Below are 20,835 nucleotides of genomic sequence, written 5' to 3' on the forward strand. Positions count from 1 at the left end.
GTGGACGGTCACCCTGTATTGGGAGGGGGTGACCCCTGTGCTTTGGGGGGTACCTGCTTTGGGGGGCAATTCCCTCCTCCCAAAGCCATTAATTTTGGGGGCTACTCCCTATGCCTTTAATTGCCTCCCCCCAACGCTGCTCAGAGGGGACCGGCTTGTGACCCAGGGGTCCCCAAATGGCGGCTCCCCTGTGTGTGTGTGGGGGGATCCTTGGTGCTGCGGTGGGTCCTTGTCCGCCCTTGACCAGTAGGACCTCCTGGGTTTGTCTTTTTATGAGTCCTGGGCCTTGGGATGTGGGATCCTGTGTGTGGTGCCCATGTCCAGGGGCAGGAGACCCTGCCGGGACCTGGCCGCCTTCTCCCTGCCACCCCTCGCTGTGTGATCCCCCGGGGAGGGGACGCTGGTTTTTAACAGTTTTCTAGGGTAACAGGGGGCTCTTCTGTCCCCCACTTTCCTCCCCGGCAGATGGCCGCCAGGAGCGGGTCATGTTCGACAAGATCACATCGCGCATCCAGAAGCTCTGCTACGGCCTCAACGCCGACTTCGTGGACCCCGTGAGCCTCTCATCTCTCAACCCTTGTCCTCTTCTCTGCCCCTTGTGGGGCTCTTTGCTGAAAGTCGAGAGAACCGGGTCCTTTCTCATGTTTTTTCCCCCTTATTTTGAGCAAAGGAAAAGCCTTTTATGGCACTAACACAGAAACTGTGTGTGTGAGTTTGGGTGCTTATTGCTCCCACCTCTGCAAGCTGCTTCTTGGAGCCCCATGGATCCAGCCCCATGGATCCGTAGCAGCTTGTGAGCTTTTTATGCAGATATGTGGAGCTAATCTGTTCATTTGGAGCTGCCAACTTCATAGAATCACAGAATATTCAAGGTTGGAAGGGATCTCTAGAGAGCATCTAGTCCAACCTTCCTGCTCCAGCAGGGACACCCAGAGCATGTGGCACAGGGTGGCATCCAGGTGGGTTTTGAAGACCTCCAGAGAAGGAGACTCCACAACCTCCCTGGGCAGCCTGTTCCACTGCTCTGTCACAACTTGGGCTCTTCAGAGCTGCAGGATCCGTTTCCTTCAATGACAAGCCGAGTTCCGAGTCTTGTCTGGCTTTTAGGGTCAACTGCATTTGGAGTTATGAAACTTCCAAGCAAGTCCAGTTTGCACGTGACTTTTATTCAGCACATTTTGCTGCTCCCTCGTTTTAGGCTTCAGGAAACGTCTGTCTGCAGAGAGAACATTCTTGGTCATTGACTGTTTCTGTTTTCTTTGCTCTTTCCCTGCTCTCTCTCAATATCACTTGGTTTAAAACTTAAGGAGACAGTGCTTTATCAAGAGAGTTTTTTATTTAGTTTTTCAGTTTGAACAGAATTAAAGATACAACTTATACTAAAACCTATCTCTTACATGGCTCAAACACCATTTTTTTTTAGCTGATGTGCCAAATTCTGCTTTTTCAGGCCCAGATCACCATGAAAGTGATTCAGGGGCTCTACAGTGGAGTCACGACAGTGGAGCTGGATACTCTGGCTGCCGAAACGGCTGCGACTCTGACCACCAAACACCCCGACTACGCTATCCTGGCAGCGAGGATTGCAGTGTCCAACCTGCACAAGGAAACAAAGAAGGTGTTCAGTGGTAGGTCTGTGCGGGGCACTTTTGCATAGCAGTTAATCCGAAAAGGAACAGAAATTCTGGAGGATATAAATATGTAGGAAGTTAAGTACTTCAGCTAAAAATGCCGTGAAAATGAAAATAATCTATTTTATGCATGTTACAAAGAAAATCAACTTGTCCGTTTTGTGAAAATCAGCTTTTCTTTTTTTTTTTTTGGCAGAAAAAAAAAGCCTAAATAAAAGGGACTGAAGAATGCAGTTGATTGCAATTAGGAGGCTCCCACTTTAAAAAATAGTCCCTAAACCCCTAAAAAGAGAATCTTAAATTGATCCTCTTACTGCATCTGAAGTGGGGTTGCCTGCTGCACTTTGTGTTGGTTAGACTCAAATTCCATAGCTGTCACAGAATCATGAATTTTATTAAAAATGACTCTAAAAAATGACTATTAAAAAGTACTTTTTTTTAAGGTCAGTGGAGACCTTAAATAACACGGAGCAGGTATTGGAGATACCAATGTCCAAAAGACATTGGAGAGCTGTGAAGGTGAGGGGTTGTATGCACAGAGGGCTGGAGGTGGGTTATTTTGGAGAATGGGGAGTCCTCTGAGTTAAATCCTTGCAAATGAATGACAAAATACATTTAAGTACTTCTGTGAGTGACCGAATTCCTCTTTCTTTTAAACACGTTTCCGTTGTAGATGTGATGGATGATCTCTACAACTACGTAAACCCTCACAACGGGAAGCACTCGCCAATGATCTCCAAAGAAACCCTCGACATAGTGTTGGCCAACAAAGACGTATGTAATGTTTCTCCACTTCTGAAGAGTCAGTGAACCTGCTTAGACAACGAATTTTTCTTATTTCTATGTCAGCCGTGTCTCCTTTTATCCCCAAAAGGACAATATCAAAACCGGTGGAGATAACTGCCCTCTTCTGGAGAGTAAAAGAGGTGGTGTCCGAACTTTCTTCCTTTAAGGATATTCCTCTAGCAAGATCTGCTTTCTTAGATGTCCTCATTATCTGTGCAGCTACTTAATTTTGAAGAAAAAGTGCCTTTTGATGTGGCAACCTCTTTTATGTGCCCAGAAGGGAGCTTTGGTGTCTCATTTCAAGTTGTTGCAGTTGGCGTTCTTATCAAGAAGGCACAACCACTTCTTGATTCTGTTTCTTAGTATCTAGAGACTTCAGTAAAAGGCAGCCCATGATTGTGCGATTGTACTTGGAAAAAACGTGTTAAAAGCAATGGGTTGTTTCAGATTAAATGTTCTTCCATGATATCTGTTTCACTAGGCCAGAGGAGGTGAACAAGTAAAGCATTTTATGCTGGAAATGTGAGCCACAAATAATCGGAATTTAAATGGAAAACTCTCTCTGTGTTATTTCCTTCCAGCGCCTGAATTCTGCCATTATCTATGACAGAGACTTCTCCTACAACTATTTTGGCTTTAAGGTAAAAAAAAGCATGTTTTACATGATATGAAAACTGCTGTTTTGCTGCTGAGTGCTGAGGGGCTGGGAGTCTTTGCAGAATCATTACATTTGGCAAGGAGGGCGTTGGGGTAGATGGGATGTTAATGGGATTGCTAAAATCCAAATGACTATTAAAACACCCTGTCTCTTTTTAAAGACTCTGGAGCGCTCTTACTTGCTGAAAATCAACTCAAAAGGTAAGAAGTGTCTGCATTAGCTCTGTGTGTTGGTTAAAAGCTGAGACCTGGCTCAGAAGAGGGTGTGAGGAGGCAGATGGGCCACCTCATAGCTTTGGGCAAAGCATTTTAGCCCAAGGATTGTCCACCACTTCAAAAAACAGCAGCCAAGCTACCTGTATGCTGAGCACATATATACGTGTACATATATATATGTACATATAGATGTGCCAGGTAATGGCAGCGTGAAATAAATAATTGTACCTCACCTTTGTGTTCCAGGGACCCGAAAGGTTTGAGAGCTGGTCTAGGATGTAGAAGGTGCAGAGAACTTGTTCCATGGCACTAAACACTTCTTAAGAGGTTTAGGTTGAAATGACTCCTATGTTATTGCAGGCCCTTAGCCTGAGATTCCTGGGACAGCAGAAGTTAGAGGTTTAATTATAATTTAGTAAGCGGAGTAATTTAGTAAGTGGAGAGTGTATAGATGCTGGACTGGGTATTGGATTGGGTTTTAGCTTTGGTATTGGATTGGGTTTTAGCTTTTCATACAGTTCCCCTTCACTCGTGTGAGCAGTCACGTTAAGAAAGGGTGGCAGTGAGAGCAGCCGAACGTTGCAGCAGGTTACCCCAAGGATAACGTGGTCCTCGTTCTTGGAGGTTTTCAAGATCCAGTTGGGTAAAACCTTGAGCAGGCTGGTGTGACTCTCTCAGCTGACCCTGTTCTGAGCAGGAGTTTGGAGCAGAAGCTTCTCAAGGTTCCTTCCAACCTGAATCCAACCTGAATTATCAGTGATTCTTTGAAAGCAGCCACTCCAAAGTGGCCCATTCAACGCACAGCACCCGTAGCTTGGTGCAACTATCACACTGATGTGCTTCCCCCCCACACCCTTTTTTTCCCTATTTCTAGTTGCTGAACGGCCCCAACATATGCTGATGCGGGTGGCCGTGGGAATCCACAAAAACGACATCGAGGCTGCGATTGAGACTTACAACCTGCTGTCTGAAAGGTGGTTTACCCACGCCTCGCCCACGCTCTTCAACGCGGGCACCAACCGCCCACAGCTCTCCAGGTACCTCTGGCTTTCAGCTTCACTCCATGCACAACTCGGAGAGGATTAAGTTTTGGAGACAGAGCGGCTCGTTAGAGGAGACCCCGTCACAGCTGCATTGCTTTGATTCTGTTATGAAGTTTTGAGAACTGTTTGCTGTCAAATTTAATACCTAATGTAGTCTATGGGAGGAGAAAAGTCTGTAAGTTTCTATAAACAGTGGAAACTTTTACACTCTTATTTATAAGTTACTATATAAGTAACTTATAAGTTACAAAGTCTTTTACAGGTTGCAAACAGATCGTGATTAATTAGTCTCTGAAATACAGTAAAAGTAGCAAGCATGAGTGCTTTGAAGTAGATCAGACTTTGAAAATGATTGGCTTTGGTAACAAAGGTGTCAGTAATACAACTCTATTCCATGATGTTTTTTAAACTGTTATTTATTCTGCTTGACAAACCTACGGTTTCTGTTTTATTTATAAAACATTATATTATTATATTTATATTATATTATAAAATTATACTATAAAATTATAATATATTTATAAAAACCGAAAGATTTAGTAATTAGCCTGGCTTTCTGCAGGCCTGGCAGTGCATTGTTTCGTGGGTGTTTTAATTGCTGCTTTAATTGCTGTTTGAAAGCTGCTTGTTTCCCGTAGCTGCTTCCTGCTGTGCATGAAAGACGACAGCATCGAGGGCATCTACGACACCCTCAAGCAGTGCGCGCTCATCTCCAAGTCTGCCGGAGGGATCGGGCTTGCCGTGAGCTGTATCCGAGCCACAGGCAGCTACATTGCAGGGGTGAGTGTGACGATGATGCCCCAGCAGGCACGAGCCGCCTGCTTTGGGTAAAATCTCTGCTGCTTTGGCCCAATTAACGCCGCTTCTGCCAAGTCTAACGCAGCAGTTGGTCGAGCTCAGTCATGCTTCCCTTTTGAGCGTGGCCTAGGCTGAAAGGGCTGGTTCTCCTTGGTGTTTTGGCTTCCTCGTGGAAGACCTTTGAAAAAGAGGGTCAGATCTCACTCCATTGCTTGATCAGACAGTTCCAGCTTCTTCACAAGTTAGCAGCCCAGGAGCGTGCTTATGGACTCATTTATTAGCTGTTTTCATGCAGTTTTTGTACATATCCAGCTACATAAGATCTGTAGCGTTCATTTTGTTTTTTTTTTTTTGTTTTCTTCTTTTTTGGTCACCCTGTAAACCTCCAGATTAGTTAATGTGGAGGAAAATAGTTCAGGTGATGCATCTCATTAAGTTATGGGGCTGCAGCTGCTACCTGTGCCTCTGAGCTTCAAAAAACAACCCCTTCTTTCCCAATCACACTACCAAATAACTGATTGGGGTGGTCAACTGCTGGCTCTCCACCTGGGAGATCTGACTGGCAAGAGAAATATGGGAAATGTTGGCCCATCTCCTCAGGCTACTGTATTTTCGTGCTGATGGATGTTTTCCTCTGTGCCCCTGCAGACAAATGGCAATTCCAACGGCCTTGTTCCAATGCTGAGAGTCTACAACAACACCGCCCGCTACGTGGACCAAGGTGGCAACAAGGTACCCGCTTCCCATAACAGAGGGGTGGTGAGTGGCACCTCTGTGGGGAAGGGATTCTTCTGCCAGTGTGGAAAACTGAGCCCGTGGCACCAGAGAGAAGGTGGGGTGGTTACAGGTAGCACAGAATAAAAATGGTACCGTTCACCTCTTCCTGGTGTCCCCTTTCACGGTGAATTTTATCCTGCTGTTACATTTTTTTTGGTAGATGTCTGCTGTAGGAAATAGATGTGCAGGACTGACCTCTTGTATCAGTCGCTCCTTGAGCTCCCTACACTGAATTAAGATATAAGATTGTGTTAAGAGTTTCTTTTCATGTACCCTCTGTACTATATATCCTCAAGCAGTGCAAAATCAAAGATTGATAAAGCTGCTGTTGACACAGGGGAAATAGATTTTTGGAAACTGATTTTTTTTTTTGGAAATTGCTTTTTTCTTTACTGAGATTTTGGAGTTAGCAGCATGGCAAGGCTTAGCTGCAGTGAGTGAGTGCAGCAGGAACTCAGCGCTCTGAAATTGCCTTTATGTGACTATAAAATTAGGTCCCAGATAGTTTAGGATATTGTGTGCGCTCAGCAGACAGTGTGAGAGACCGTGGTTTCTTTTGAGGGTGGTTTGTTCTCATCCTGACTGTATTTTGTGCATCAGAGACCTGGGGCCTTTGCCATCTACCTGGAGCCGTGGCATTTGGACATTTTTGAATTTCTTGACTTAAAGAAGAACACTGGGAAGGAAGAGCAGCGAGCCAGGGACCTCTTCTTCGCCCTCTGGATCCCCGATCTCTTCATGAAGCGGGTTGAAACCAACCAGGTAAGAGGCTTGATCGGTGCAAGGTAGGCCTGTTAATGGAGAAAGAGCCCGTCAGCCCTGGGATAGAGTTCAAGAAGTGTTGCAGAGCTGTCCTCCTAGCAGCAAAGGAGCTTCCTGAAAGATCTACCCTGCCTGGATTGAGAACCAGGGTGCACAAGTGGAGAATGGAGCTGGAGAACCCCAGTAGGGTGCTTTGCTTCAGTGCTTAGTTCTACAGTCCATGGCTTAGGGACTCACATGGTTGTCCTCATATTTTTGCTCTAGGCTTTTCTGAAAGCACTAAGCTCCTCTCAGTAAATTGACTCTCATGTGGCTGGTTGTATTTGCTTTAATATGGTTTGTGTCGTGAGAATCGGTCATTTGGGGACTACAAGTTCAGTTTGATCACAAACATTCATAATTGACGAATTCCCCTTTTCCTTCTTACAGGACTGGTCCTTAATGTGTCCAAATGAGTGTCCTGGTCTCGATGAGGTTTGGGGAGAGGAATTTGAGAAGCTGTATGAGAGGTAAGTGAAGTAAATAGACTTTAAAGTAGTGGCCATCTATTCATGGAACTGCTCTTGTGGTATCTGGGAGTCAAAGCAGGAGTGTTGGCTCCCAAATACTCAGCAAGTTCCAGTGAGGTTGCTTCAAATTGTGAGTTGCTTGAAGTGCAAATGATGATTTAACTTGTTAAAGGGAAACTCTGGAATGACTCCTGCCTTTAAAGCACTTGGTTACTTCGGTTTGGACTGGTGTCCCTGCTTGAGCAGGAAGGTTGGACTAGATGATCTCTAGAGGTCGCTTCCAACCTTGAACATTCAGTGATTCTGTGGTTGTGCAGGAGGTTAGGAAGTTTTCCCTGGACTCTCATTTCAAACAAGGCCAGTCTTGGTACTCTGCTGCCCTCCTGGCTTATTCGGAGCGCACACAGATCAGAAGCAAACGGGGCTTGGTGGGAAGCACAATCACGGAATCACCCTATTCCGTATTAGGAATGCCAGTCTTGCACTGTTCCCTTGGGAAGAGGCTGGCATTAACGAGCCAGTTAATGAGCCAGTTTGGGCAGAAGCTCGTTAGGCTGCCATTAACGAGCGCCTCGTTGCAGCTACGAGCGGCAAGGCCGCGTGCGGCGCGTGGTGAAGGCGCAGCAGCTCTGGTACGCCATCATCGAGTCGCAGACGGAGACCGGCACCCCCTACATGCTCTACAAGGACTCGTGCAACCGCAAGAGCAACCAGCAGAACCTGGGCACCATCAAGTGCAGCAACCTGTGCACCGAAATCGTGGAGTACACCAGCAAAGACGAGGTGCGTGGAGGAGGAGGAGGGGACCTTGCAGTATTTAGGAAGGTGACTCTGCCTCTCGCTGCTTTCTAGGATGTGTTGGCCCTTTAGCTGGGGAAGAAAACCCAACTCCCGTGGAAGATTTGATATATATAAATATATCAAATATATTTATATATATATATCAAATATATATATAAGATACTCATTAAAGCAAATCTCCATCGTGGCTTGCTGGTTGCTGATGAAAGCGCCTCTTAAACTAACACCTTGGTAAAACTCACGCCTCTTTTGCTCTCCGACTTGCATCCAAATACCAGTTCTCCCCAAGTTTTACGTTCCTAACATTAGATATCTCCAAAACAGGTCGTGTTTTTACTGCAGTATCATTAACAAAGGCAAAACAAGGGCGTAGACATGAATTAGTGCTAATACTGCAGGGGGAATTTCTCGTACAGTGCTCCTGAGACAGCGGTGACAGTCAGTTCCTACCCTGTCAGCTGCCGGTGGTTCATTTAGCTCATGTTTTTTTGATGTTTTCATAAAATTCAGAGTAGTCTAGAAGTGCCATTGTGCCTGGCTGGACTGCACGAGAAATCTTGGTGGACTTGTTTGGAGTCTGTTGGCTTTGGGAATTAAGATAACATGAAAAAAATAATCAAGGAAGGCCCTAACGTAGCCGAAACTGCCTACGGAAATTGGCTGCTCGTTCTAGCAACGCAAGAAACGCTTAAGCTCAGTTCAAAGAATGACTTATAGGTAGCAGGACTGACCAAGCCATTTCTTCTAATGGTATTTATGCCTGGATAGCTACTAAACTTCACTGAATTATTGGTATTCCTTTCGCAACTCATAAGAGTGTGTAGAAATGAGTGTGTTTTTTTCCAGCCTTGCAGCTTGCTTTGTTTTGCACCCTTTATTTCCATGCAGTTTGGGTAGAGCACTGTGCATGCCGTGCTGACCGATGTCCCTCTTCTCCCCCACTTCCCCACTCCTGCAGGTCGCCGTCTGTAACTTGGCCTCTATAGCCCTCAACATGTACGTCACTTCAGAGCACACGTATGACTTCGAGAAGCTGGCCCAAGTCACGAAAGTTATCGTCCGCAACCTGAACAAAATCATTGACATCAACTACTACCCTGTGCCCGAGGTGAGCGCTGTGCCGAGCTGGGATGGGGCTGGGAAAGTGCCAGAAGGAGCCGCTGGTCTGCAGCAATTTGGGTTGGCTTTAGCCAGAGGAGTCCAAGAAGGATTTTGTCAAATGATTGTGGAAAATAGTTGGGAATTCTCTTAGCTACCTGGCTGCAGATGTCGTCTGTTTTTAGTGACTTCTTCAGCTCCAGCCCAGAGTGAAGCTCTTCCTTTGTGAAGCCGTTTTGGGGTCTTCGCTGGAGATGGTTCTGAGATAGCAGTTCTTTTCATTTGTGTGCATTGCCCTAAAGCACAGAAGAGCCCTAAAAATGCACTAGAAAAGCAGATCCTGGGAGCACCTCAAGAAGATGCAGCTCACTCTTCACATTGATTTTATGCATTTTTGGGAGGCTGCATAGACAGCTTTTTAAGGGGAAGGTCTACAGAGGAGATGACAGTTGAAGAATGGGAGCAGGGTTTGTCTTGCAAGAACGCAGGAAGCCGTAGGAGCAGAACTCAATGCTGAGATTGGCTTTGGAGGAGGAAAGCAAGCAAAAGCCCCAAGCTTGAAGCCAGGCCTGACAAGGATCGGATTTGGGAAGCGCACGCAGTTGCGATGTGTTGAAGGTCTTCAGGGACTTGGTTTTCAGGAAGTGCTCGGGGTTTGTTTCTAAATCAGTCTCCTTTTTGTGTCAAACCGAGCACTTAAAATCAGTGTTCACTCCTACTAGACTTAATCTAGGTCTTCAAAATCCTGACCTACCAAACTGCAAACTCTAGGGACCTGGGCTGAGTTGAGAGCAGAGTTATTGCAATGGAGTGAATGGTCAGTAAAATGCAAACAAGCGTAGAGGTGAAAAGTCCCTTCCAACCTAGTTTATTCTATGATTCTTGACTCTGCTAACGTTATTTATTCTCTCCTTGAACGCCCTGCAGGCTGAACGCTCCAACAGGCGCCACCGGCCCGTTGGCATTGGCGTGCAGGGCCTGGCAGATGCCTTCATCCTGATGAGATACCCCTTCGAAAGCCCTGAGGCCCAGCGCCTGAACCAGCAAATTTTTGAGACCATCTATTACGGTGCTCTGGAAGCCAGCTGTGAACTTGCCAAGGAGCAAGGCCCCTATGAAACCTATGAGGGTTCTCCTGTAAGCAAAGGAGTAAGTACCGGGAATTGCAAATTTGCAACCAAAACTATTAAAGCAGTTAATATTACTGTGCCTGATCCTTGATAGAGGGAGCAAATGAGACTGGAACACCTCAAGCTGGAAATGTCGCAGCGTTGCAAAAGGGGGTGAAGCTTCCTCCATTGTTTATCTTGTGCATTTAAAGAGCCAAATTGTGATGCGAAGGGAAAATAAATCAAAATTCGGCCTGTGGTGGCTGACTCCTTTAGCGTAATTAAAAGCTGGAGGGTTTGTAGGCTTATAATACAGGAGCTTAGTTGAGGCTGAGCTGTAGTGAATAGTTAATAGTGATAATAGGTCAGTTGGTAAAGTGATATATAAAATACGGAGAGAAAAAGTGCTTGATCTAAGCTGGGCAACTCTTGTGTTCTCCAGATCCTTCAGTATGACATGTGGAACGTCACCCCCTCGGACCTCTGGGACTGGAGAGCACTGAAGGAGAAGATTGCCAAGTGAGTAGATGCACACGGTTTGTATTAGATGCAGACGACATTTTCTTGGGATCACATATTTTCTGACTGCCTGAAGGCAAAATGCAGAACAAGCATAACAAGTGGCCCTGTTTATTTTAATTTTTCAGTAGATTTTTCTTCAAATATGTTTGTTCTGTGGGTGACTCTGTTTGGTTTCTGCTCTTACAGACCACAGAGAGCCCGCTTATTTATATGGAGCTGGCTTTCAGATTTGGTCCAGCTTTTCCTGTCTAGCTAGGAATGATCCTGAGCTCTTCCCTGGCTGTTCCTTGCGTTTTTCCTTGAATGCTGTGCAGTTGTGTAGCCCTCCACCACCCCAATTTAACCAGAGGCTTTGCAAAATTGTTTAAGATAAAACTATCCAAGACTGAGTTACGCTTCCATGTTGACCCATATTGCAAGATTAGTTGAGCTTCCTTTTCCTCAGTAGATAACCTGAAATATTTCAGGTCACTCTGAGGAAAAAATGTAGGTGAGATTTATGAGTTTATGAACTGAATCTGGGAAAATATAGTGATGTGCTTTATCTCTGTGAGAAGGAGTTCTTGATACTGGTCCTCCTGGCTCTTTGCAGGTAGTATATAAACTTTTTTTCCGTGTCTTCTCTATCTTGTCTCAATTGACTGAAGTTTTCTCTGGCTATTTTTGCTAGATATGGTGTCAGGAACAGCCTTCTCCTCTCTCCAATGCCAACTGCTTCGACCGCTCAGATCCTGGGCAATAACGAATCCATCGAGCCCTACACCAGTAACATCTACACGCGCAGAGTCCTCTCGGGAGAGTTCCAGGTGAGCCCTTGAGGCAGGCAGAGAAAAGAGCTTTTCTGTATTCATACTTTCCGTGTTTTTTCACTCAGTTCCGTTACGAGTTTATGGTTTATGTCAGAGGCCAAAAGCGCCCATGAAAACATCAAACCAGAATATCTGCACCGTGTGCTGACTCCCCTGGAATATGAAAGAGGAGTTGGTTTTGTTTTTTTTTTTAAAAAGGGCTGCATTTCTCTGGAAATGACCTTTAGGAGACCTCAATATTGCCTGCAGGAGTGCTTGCTAGATTAATGTCAGTTAGTGGAATTACTGAAGGAAGGGCTGTGCGTGCTGATGGAAGAAGAATGGAGGCCACAGTGCCGCTTTGCAAAACCCTCAGAAAAGACCTGTCTCTAAACCAAGTCTATGAAGGCATCGTGTAAAAGGTTTCCAGATGCAGAGGGCATGTCTGACAGCACCTTTTTTTCACTTTTTTGGACCTTTCTTATCCAGGGGAGTTCCATGTACCTCCCTTTCACTATTCATAATATTCAGTAACTTCATAATATTGCTGTTTTTCTTTCACTATTCATAATATTCAATAATTTCTCCCATTGCTTGTTTACCCGTCTAGTGCCAAACTGGGTGGCCAAGGGCTTCCCCCTGCGTTGCCTGCAGTGACCAGCAGTTTCTCATGCTGTTGCCCTCTTATATATAATATAATAATATATATATATTATTATATATTATATATATTATACATACCTAGAGCTTAGCAGATATACAGTGCTCTCCTCGCTGACCTTTGCTCCTTACAGGTTGTAAATCCACACTTGCTGAAAGATCTCACCGAGAGGGGCCTGTGGAACGAGGAGATGAAAAACCAAATCATCGCCCACAATGGCTCTATCCAGGTACGGGAGAGAATCCAGGGAGAGCAGCCCGGCATTCCCGCTGTCCTCAGCAGTGCTGGCTGCATGGGCTGGGGCTTGGCTGTGCGTGGAGCTCCTCTCCGTGCGTCACTCAGCCTGCGGAGCAGAGCATTTCCAAGAGAAGGCTGAGAGGGGATCTGATTACATGTATAAATACATGAAGGGAGATTGCAGGGAGGAAGGGGACAAGCTGTTTTCATTGGTGGCCAGTGATAGGACAAGGGGAAATGGGCATAAGCTGAAACACAAGAGCTTCCATCTCCAGGTGAGGAGGAACTTCTTCGCTGTGAGGGTGCCAGAGCCCTGGAACAGGCTGCCCAGGCAGGTTGTGGAGTCTCCTTCTCTGGAGGTCTTCCAAACCCACCTGGATGCCACCCTGTGCCCCGTGCTCTGGGTGTCCCTGCTGGAGCAGGAAGGTTGGACTAGATGATCTCTAGAGATCCCTTCCAACCTTGAAGATTCTGTGATTCTGTGAAATACAGCATGTGCCAGAGCTCAGGGGTAACTTGTTCCTTGTGGAACCTGCCCATATAATAGGCAATTCCGACAGAAACATACTTTATGTTACTGATGTGTTTGAGTGCCACTTCTCCTGTCAAATTCCCTGGAATAAACCTGGAATAAACCATCCCATTTCAGTCGGGTTTCCTTGTGCTTAGATGCTTTCAGACACGAGCTGCTTGGGTTCTCTGCCAGAGTTCAGCTGCACTAAGCTTTAGTTCTAGTTATCAGTGGCTGAAACTTCAATCCTGGGGTCCGGTTTTGTAAATGAGCACTTGGGTACCCTGCAACTGGTCACCCTGCATTGGGAAATCCTCCCTATTCCTTTCAGAATATCCCCGAGATTCCCGATGACTTGAAGCAACTCTATAAGACGGTGTGGGAGATCTCCCAGAAAACTATCCTCAAGATGGCAGCGGACCGAGGAGCTTTCATCGATCAGAGCCAGTCCCTCAACATCCACATCGCGGAACCCAACTACGGCAAACTCACCAGCATGCACTTCTATGGGTGGAAGCAGGTACCTGGGAGGGGTTGGGGAGAAGCCTGGTCAAAACGGATACCAAGTAGGGGTTGATAAGGTTTGTTTTGTTTGTTTTTTCTCATGAGAAGTTGGTCTCACTGATTCTTGGAAGGGTAAACGTCTGTTTTCTTCCGAGAATCAATGTTGCTTATAAAATATCTTTCCTTGAAGAGCAAAGCTGAGGATGCTTCTAGCGTTGCTGTCATTAATCCTGTGATTAACTGTGGGGAAGAACTGGTTTGGTGGGAGGGTGCCCGAGCCCTGGTTGAGGCTGCCCAGGGAGGCTGGGGAGGCTCCTCTGGAGGTCTTCCCAACCCACCTGGATGCCACCCTGTGCTCTGGGTGTCCCTGCTGGAGCAGGAAGGATGGACGGGATGATCCCTAGGGATCCCTGCCAACCTCAACCATCCTGGGATCCTGTGAATCCTGACTGTGGGGCTCCACTGTGGGGTGGGTACAGGTTTGGGCTTTGGAAGATCAGGCTCTGCAGTGCAGACCTTGGCTGTGTTTGTGTGCCTGGACTCCAGCTGATAACTGCCCTGTGGCTCGTGCTTTTGCTCTGCAGGGTCTGAAGACCGGCATGTACTATCTCAGGACCAAACCAGCTGCTAACCCCATCCAGTTCACCCTCAACAAGGAGAAGCTCAGGGAGCGAGAGAAGGCTTCCAAAGAGGAGGAGGAGAAGGAGAGGAATAAAGCAGCCATGGTGTGCTCCCTGGAGAACCGAGACGAGTGTCTCATGTGTGGCTCCTAACGGATCATCCCTGCAGAGCCAGCAGAGTCGCTCCGCCTGACTTGATGCTTTCTACGATAGATAGGTCTAGTTTAACTTCAGGATGGAGGGGCTTGCTGGACCTGGGGCAGGAGCACTGCTCACAGGAGTGTTTTGTAGCTTCCCCATCCGTGAATTGGGGTGGTACACAGGGATGGATAGGGGGCATAAGAAGTTTGTCTCTTGCTTTTGTAGCTGGGCTTCCTGGAAACGTTAGGCGCTCTTGCGTGGTCTGGTGTTACAGGTAGGACCTTTCCTGAACAGGCAGGGAAGCGTCAGTGCCACTTACCTTAAAGATCTGCCTGGGGCCTTCAAGAAGTCCTTCTCATTCCCTGAAGACTCGTAGCCTTGTCTTTAGAGAGAGAAGTGGACCTCACTCATCTCCTTTCCTTTGCTCTGAGAAGACTGCAGCAAGATGTTCTTGTGCCAGGCATGGTGCCTGCTTGATGCACTGCCTGCCGTGGCAAAGGAGCAATTGCTGCCAGCCTTAAAAAGATGGGGGGTGTGCAGTTATCCCAGCGAGGCCCTTCTGCCGTTTCCCTGCCATTTCTTCCATTCCGTGTCCCCTCCTTCCCCTTCCAAAAAGGTTTCTGAGATGCTTCGTTTATCGCCACCAGGAGACTGCATCTCTGTTCAGCCTGCTGGGGCAGAGCGTCACGCTTGGCAAATCCCCCCCTTTCACCTCTGACCAGGAAGCGGCAGATTGTTTGATTCCGTGTTAAGAAACAGTCTCATTTATGGGTCAGGTTGATAACGGGCTTCCTTGTGCCCCTTGGCCAGGAAGCCCTCTGAGGTGTCCACGCTGCCACCTTGCAAGAGCTGCATTTAACCCCCCCCAGCTAGTTATATTTTAAAAATACGTTTTTACTTCTCCACTCAACCCCCGCGCGCTGATGCGGCGGGCCTTCATCACCCGGTTCTTCAATATTTATTGACTTCACGTAGCGAGCAGCTAATCCTTTAACCCGGCCCAACTCAATAAACTGCGGAGTGTCAAAGGAGGGAGCGGTGTCTTGGGAGCGCTTTATTGATCAAGGGGAGGGCAGCGGCTGGAGATGGGGCCTCCTTGGTGAGGCCAGCAGCTCCTGCGTGGGGTTCCTTGCAGGAGCTGCCTCCAGGGGCAAAATCCATGGGGAAAAGATGCACCTAAGCAGAACCCGCTGTATGTTGCCATGCTTAACTTGGCAGGGTGTCTGGTTTTGTGTCATTGGGAACATTGAGGCTCAACGTGGGTATGGAGAAGGGGTTGAGGACGCACCACGTCCTGAAGAAGGGGTTGAGGACGCAAAGGAAGCAGGTGGGAATCACAGAGCACATCTGTGACTTTGCCTGAGCTAAGGCTTGGACCGCTATGTTTTGGTTTTAGTCCAGGACTCACCTTCTCACACTTCAAACTCTTCAAGGCGCTGAAAATAACTTGGGAAGTGTCTCCTTTTGCTTCCAGGCTGTTGGGTTTAGTCCCCGCTCTTGGCAGCGGTGCCTCCCAAGAAACATCACTGAGCAGGAGCTGAGGGCACGTGGCCCACATTCTTTTGGGAAAGCTCCCAAATCACAAACCCTGGAGCAGAAGGGATGGAGAAACCAACTCCCTCTTGCAGAACATGCAAACCTCAACTGGTGGGAGCAGTCGCGTGTAAGAGGTACAGGGAGAGCTTTGGGCTGGACTCCAGTGAGGAGCTGCACTTGCAGCCAGGCAGGGGACGAGCCCTCCTGCTTGGGTCTGGTCTCCTGCGGTGGGATTGTGTTGGAGGTGCTGGCATTGCTAAACTGGTTTCAGAAAGAGGACGGTTTCCTCTGTGGTGTTTTGGTTAAGTCCCTGCTTAACTTTCCCATCTGCAGCATCTCCACGCTTGGCAGCAAGGTGCTGCTGTTCCCTAGGAAATGGCTCGGAGCTGCAGGAGAATTGAGCTTTCAGTCCCTCAGAAATGATTTGGATGCTTTGGTGGCTCCTTGACTGTCCCTGCAGCAGTGGGAGAGGGAAGGGGGGACTCTTGGGGCTCTGTGACAGTGACATCTGAGCCTGGGTTAAGCTGATGTTGAGACCTGGTGACTACCTATGGTCATGAGAGAGCATCTGTGCCAGAGCAGTGAGCATTGGGTCCCATCTATGGGTCACATCTATGGGACACATCAGTGCCAGGCTGATGTCCTCGCCGCCCGCTTGTCCCTCATGAGTATTTTTGTGCCGTAGCTTTTAAGTTATTGGACAAACCATCTCGGAGACGGAAAACTCTGCCTGTGGAGCAGAGTTTCAACGGGTACGTGGAGCAGTAACGGTGCCTAACGCCTGGAGAGCCGCTCCGGGACTCCTCCGTGGTGGCCAGCACGGAGATGTCCTGCTGAAGGCGCCGTGTTGCAGAGCCTGGCAAGGCTGTCCGGGGACACCAGGTCCCATACCCTGTCATGCCAGGCAAACATGACATGTTATGTGCTTCTAAAGCCAGGCTCGTGCTGCTTTGAAGGCTCTTGGATTACTTCGGAGCTTCCACCTTTCACAGGTAGAGCGATGGAGATTGATGGTGTCTGGTAGATGCCAAGACACTTGGTGTGTCTTGGACACTTGTGGACACTTGGACATTTAGTAGACAGTGTCTAGTAGACACCAAGACCCTCTAGTAGACACCAAGACCCTCCAGAGAGGGTCTACTAGAGACCAAGAACCTCTAGTAGACACCAAGCCCCTCCTGAAAGGAACCCATTCTGTGCCTACCTTATTTATCCTCCTTTTTGGTCACTGCTCCTGTGTGTGCTTTCATCCCCATGCTCTAGGGCCTGATTTCGCTCTGCTCAATGGGACTTTGTGGTGTCGCCAGCTCCTGAGATCACCGCGGGCACAGCTGGACGTGCGGGAGGTCCCCGTGCGCTCTGCTTGGTGGCAGCACCTTCTGCCTGTGTCCCACCACCAGCATGAGTGGACCTTGCTGGGCTTGGAGCTTCCCTGCAAGGAAGGGAGCTTCTCTGCAGGATCCTCCTGCAGCTTCCCACTGTGTTTCTCAGGATGCTTTGGGATCCTGGATGGTTTGGGAAAGGCGCCTGCAGCCCTTCCCGCTCGCTCCCAGCTCCAGGGTTCTTCCCATGGCTCGGGGAGTTTCGGGGCTCAGCCCACGATGACTCCCAGCTCCATCAGCCCTCGTGTCTTCTCCACCTTCCTCCTCCGTGTCCCTTTGAGCTGATGCTCCATCATTTACAGCAATGAAGTGTAACGAGAGTCTCAGCCGAGAGTCTCAGTCGGTGTCCCTGGTGCCGCTTGACCGTGCAGCTCTTCAGACCTCAAACCTCCTCGTTTCACCCCAGATTGGGGTGCCTGGCTGGAGCAGGGACGACTGCTGGCCAAGGGGAGCAGAAAATGGGGGCAGAGATGGGCAGAGACTCGGTGCAAGCTGGTGCTGTTTCACCCGCTGTTGTCGTTTTACCTGTTTGGCTTTGTTTTGTTTTGTAGGTTGTCCAGTTTGGGCGGTTGTCCTGCAGCCACGTGGACGGTTCCTGCTCTGGCTGCAGGCTGGCATTTGTAGCATTGATATTTTTTATTTTATTTTATTTTATTTTATTTTATTTTATTTTATTTTATTTTATTTTATTTTATTTTATTTTATTTTATTTTATTTTTACTTTTTATTTTATATTTTTATTTTATTTTATTTTTACTTTTTATTTTATATTTTTATTTTATTTTATTTTTACTTTTTATTTAATATTTTTATTTTATTTTATTTTTACTTTTTATTTAATATTTTTATTTTATTTTATTTTTACTTTTTATTTAATATTTTTATTTCATTTTATTTTTACTTTTTATTTAATATTTTTATTTCATTTTATTTCATTTTATTTCATTTTTTAGTTTTTAGTTTAGTTTATTATATTTTATATTTTATGTTTTATATTTTAGTTTATTTTTTATTTTATTTTAGTTTATATTTTATTTTAGTGTATATTTTATTTTAGTGTATATTTTATTTTAGTGTATATTTTGTTACTTCTGTTATTTTGTTATTTTTTGTTATTTTATTTTGTTTGCTTTTATTTAATTTAATTCTTATATTATTTTGTTAAGACTAAAAATACCAAAGCATTGGTTGCAAAAGGGGAAAAAACCCTCCGTGTATGGAGAATTCAAGGACTTTTCTGGTGACACGCAGGACGCTCAGCACGTCAGGGATGGGTCCTGCTGCCGCGCACAGCCAGAGGCATTCCCTCTGCTGAGGGCCATGGAGGAAGGCCGAGGACCTTCAAGGCTGAGGGCCATGGAGGAAGATGATGCGAACGAGTGACAAATCTGTCCCAAAGTGTTGTCCCGACCAAGAAACCATAACTTTGTGCCATGCGATGTGGTAACCAGGAGAGGAACCTCAGCAAGTCTGCAAGAACCGCACTCAATACTTGTGTATTGACCTGTTGACTGAGTGAGTTGGGCCCGTTCAGCTTGGAGAAGAGAAGGCTGAGAGGGGATCTGATTAACTTGTATAAGTTCCTGAAGGGGAACGTAGGAAGGAAGGGGCCAAGCTCTTCTCGGTGGTGGCCAGTGACAGGCCAAGGGGACATGGGTATAAGCTGAAACACAGGAAGTTCCATCTCCAGGTGAGGAGGAACTTCTTCACTGTGGGGGTGCCAGAGCCCTGGCTCAGGATGCCCAGGGAGGTTGTGGAGTCTCCTTCTCTGGAGGTCTCCAAAACCCGCCTGGATGCCACCCTGTGCCACATGCTCTGGGTGTGCCTGCTGGAGTAGAGGGGTTGGACTAGGTGATCTCTAGAGGTCCCTTCCAACCTTGGATATTCTGTGATTCTGTGAGTGCTTCAGAGAGGGTGGCAATGACGGTTGGGGCACGTACGGTCGTTCTAATGGTTTGCTTTTCCTTGCAATTAACTCTTGGCGTGTGTCATCGAGGTCTTCCTGAGAAGAGCTACTCGGAGCTCCATTGCCATGGTGATGAGCAGGATGAGCACAGATTCACAGAATTCACAGAATATTTAAGGTTGGAAGGGACCTCTAGAGATCATCTAGTCCAACCTTCCTGCTCAAGCAGGCACACCCAGAGCAGCGTCTGCATGGGAGACGTTACCTCTGCTTGCTCATAGCCGCCCACGTGAAGGGGGTAAAACCAGCGCTTTCCTTCAGCAGTTTCAGCCAGTGCTCCCTGATCTCTTTGGTCCTCATATCACAGATGATGGGATCAATAACACATGGCACCTTGGATGCCAGGATCAGGTCTTCAAAACCCGCCTGGATGCCACCCTGTGTCCCATGCTCTAGGTGTGCCTGCTGGAGCAGGAAGGTTGGACTAGATGATCTCTAGAGGTCCCTTCCAACCTTGAATATTCAGTGATTCTGTGATCTCTAGAGGTCCCTTCCAACCTCAACCATCCTGTGATTCTGATCACCACTGGGCTCACAAGAGATGCTCCTTACCACTCTAGCCAGGGATAACTTGGCCAGGTCTTTCCTGGTCGTTATGTTGCACAGAGGGTTGCAGATGGCCACGTACGTGCCCGAAGCCACGAGGAGGAGGAGACTGCAGTCTGACGATGAAGAAGACCTGCAAGAACATGATGAACATCATCTGCAAGAACGTCTGTGTCAGGCAGCCCCCTGGGAGATGTGGCTGAGATGAAAGAGGAACCGCAGCGTCCTGAGCACAAACGTGCTGGAGCTGTGGGGTTTGTCCACCAACAGCAGAGCCATCATCAGGAGCAAGGGGGAATGGAGAACTTCCTCCACCCTCGCGGTGTATGTGAGGATGGAGGTTGCTGTGATCACCAGTAAGAACAGGTAGAAGAAAAGGGATGAAGAGGAAGAGTCTGTGGTCTTGGATGGAAGAACAAAGTCATAAATTTCAAGTCACAAACAAAGCCTAAGGGCAAGCCTGGACTAAACCAGGTGGAGCACAGGGAGGTGCATTTTTCTTGTCCATAAGTCCGTGCACACACATGCAAGCTCCAGTCCTCTGTTCCTGGGTACATTAATGGTGCCCTGAAAGGGAAGGGTCCTTCCAGCCAGCACCCTAACGCTCCCTCCTTCTCTTCTCCCCCTCATGCACTCATGGCTGGTACTTAATCTACCACGTTCATCCTATTTTCCTCCTTTTCTTGACCATGTCCACGGTCTAGCACCTCTCTGGCCCTGGACATGGCTTTGCTATGGGGCCATGAGCACAGAGGTCTACATTTCTCCTTATGCTGTCAGGAGGAAAGTCTTCACCAGTGCGAGCAGAGAATACCTAAATATTATTATTATCAACACGACTCCTTGTGGGGGATGGAGATGAAGTTGGCTCAGATGAAGTTCGCTGAAGCGTTTCTGGCTTCATCTTCAGCAGATCTTTTTCTAGTCTGTTATTTCCTTTCCAAAAATGTAAATCTTTGGTTTTCCTCCTTTGAGAAGAGCAGCAGACCTGCCCCAGCACCGGCCAAAGCCTTTCCCTTCTTTTTGGGAACACTCAAATAGGGATTGCTGGGAAAGTTCCTAGGTCAGACCCTGCTAGGACGATGATGGAGGAGCCCACGACTCCTTTCACGACGACTTAAGGGAAGCTCGTAACGGTTCAAAGATGGGGTTCCTCCTCAAACCAGATGCTTGTGTTGCAGGGGTGCTTGGTGGCATGGCCAAGGGTTGCTCGTGGGTGGGAATATGCTCATCC

At 47.3% G+C, this 20,835-nt stretch overlaps 1 protein-coding gene across 1 annotated transcript; it reads left to right on the top strand.

The window, feature by feature from the left end:
* Positions 1 to 470: 470 nt before the first annotated feature.
* Positions 471 to 15,136, top strand: RRM1 (ribonucleotide reductase catalytic subunit M1). Its single transcript, XM_026048016.1, has 18 exons — positions 471 to 554; positions 1,451 to 1,628; positions 2,305 to 2,405; positions 2,999 to 3,058; positions 3,236 to 3,275; positions 4,165 to 4,327; positions 4,972 to 5,113; positions 5,780 to 5,863; positions 6,509 to 6,670; positions 7,100 to 7,179; positions 7,761 to 7,962; positions 8,939 to 9,088; positions 10,006 to 10,227; positions 10,630 to 10,706; positions 11,380 to 11,515; positions 12,292 to 12,387; positions 13,238 to 13,426; positions 13,995 to 15,136. The coding sequence occupies exons 1-18, from the start codon at positions 486 to 488 to the stop codon at positions 14,181 to 14,183; spliced, it is 2,340 nt and encodes a 779-aa protein (XP_025903801.1). The 5' UTR covers positions 471 to 485; the 3' UTR covers positions 14,184 to 15,136.
* The last annotated feature ends 5,699 nt before the right edge of the window (positions 15,137 to 20,835 follow it).

This window comes from Nothoprocta perdicaria, unplaced genomic scaffold, assembly GCF_003342845.1.
Source record: "Nothoprocta perdicaria isolate Ctin4 unplaced genomic scaffold, notPer1 scaffold_504, whole genome shotgun sequence".
Classification (NCBI taxonomy): Eukaryota; Metazoa; Chordata; class Aves; order Tinamiformes; family Tinamidae; genus Nothoprocta; species Nothoprocta perdicaria.

Bases quoted from the DNA above. Each gene is read 5' to 3' on its own strand.
- RRM1 (XM_026048016.1), top strand. From the start codon at position 486: ATGTTCGACAAGATCACATCGCGCATCCAGAAGCTCTGCTACGGCCTC. The intron at 3,276-4,164 runs GTAAGAAGTGTC...CCCTATTTCTAG, and splicing joins GCTGAAAATCAACTCAAAAG to TTGCTGAACGGCCCCAACAT. The intron at 7,963-8,938 runs GTGCGTGGAGGA...CCACTCCTGCAG, and splicing joins AGTACACCAGCAAAGACGAG to GTCGCCGTCTGTAACTTGGC.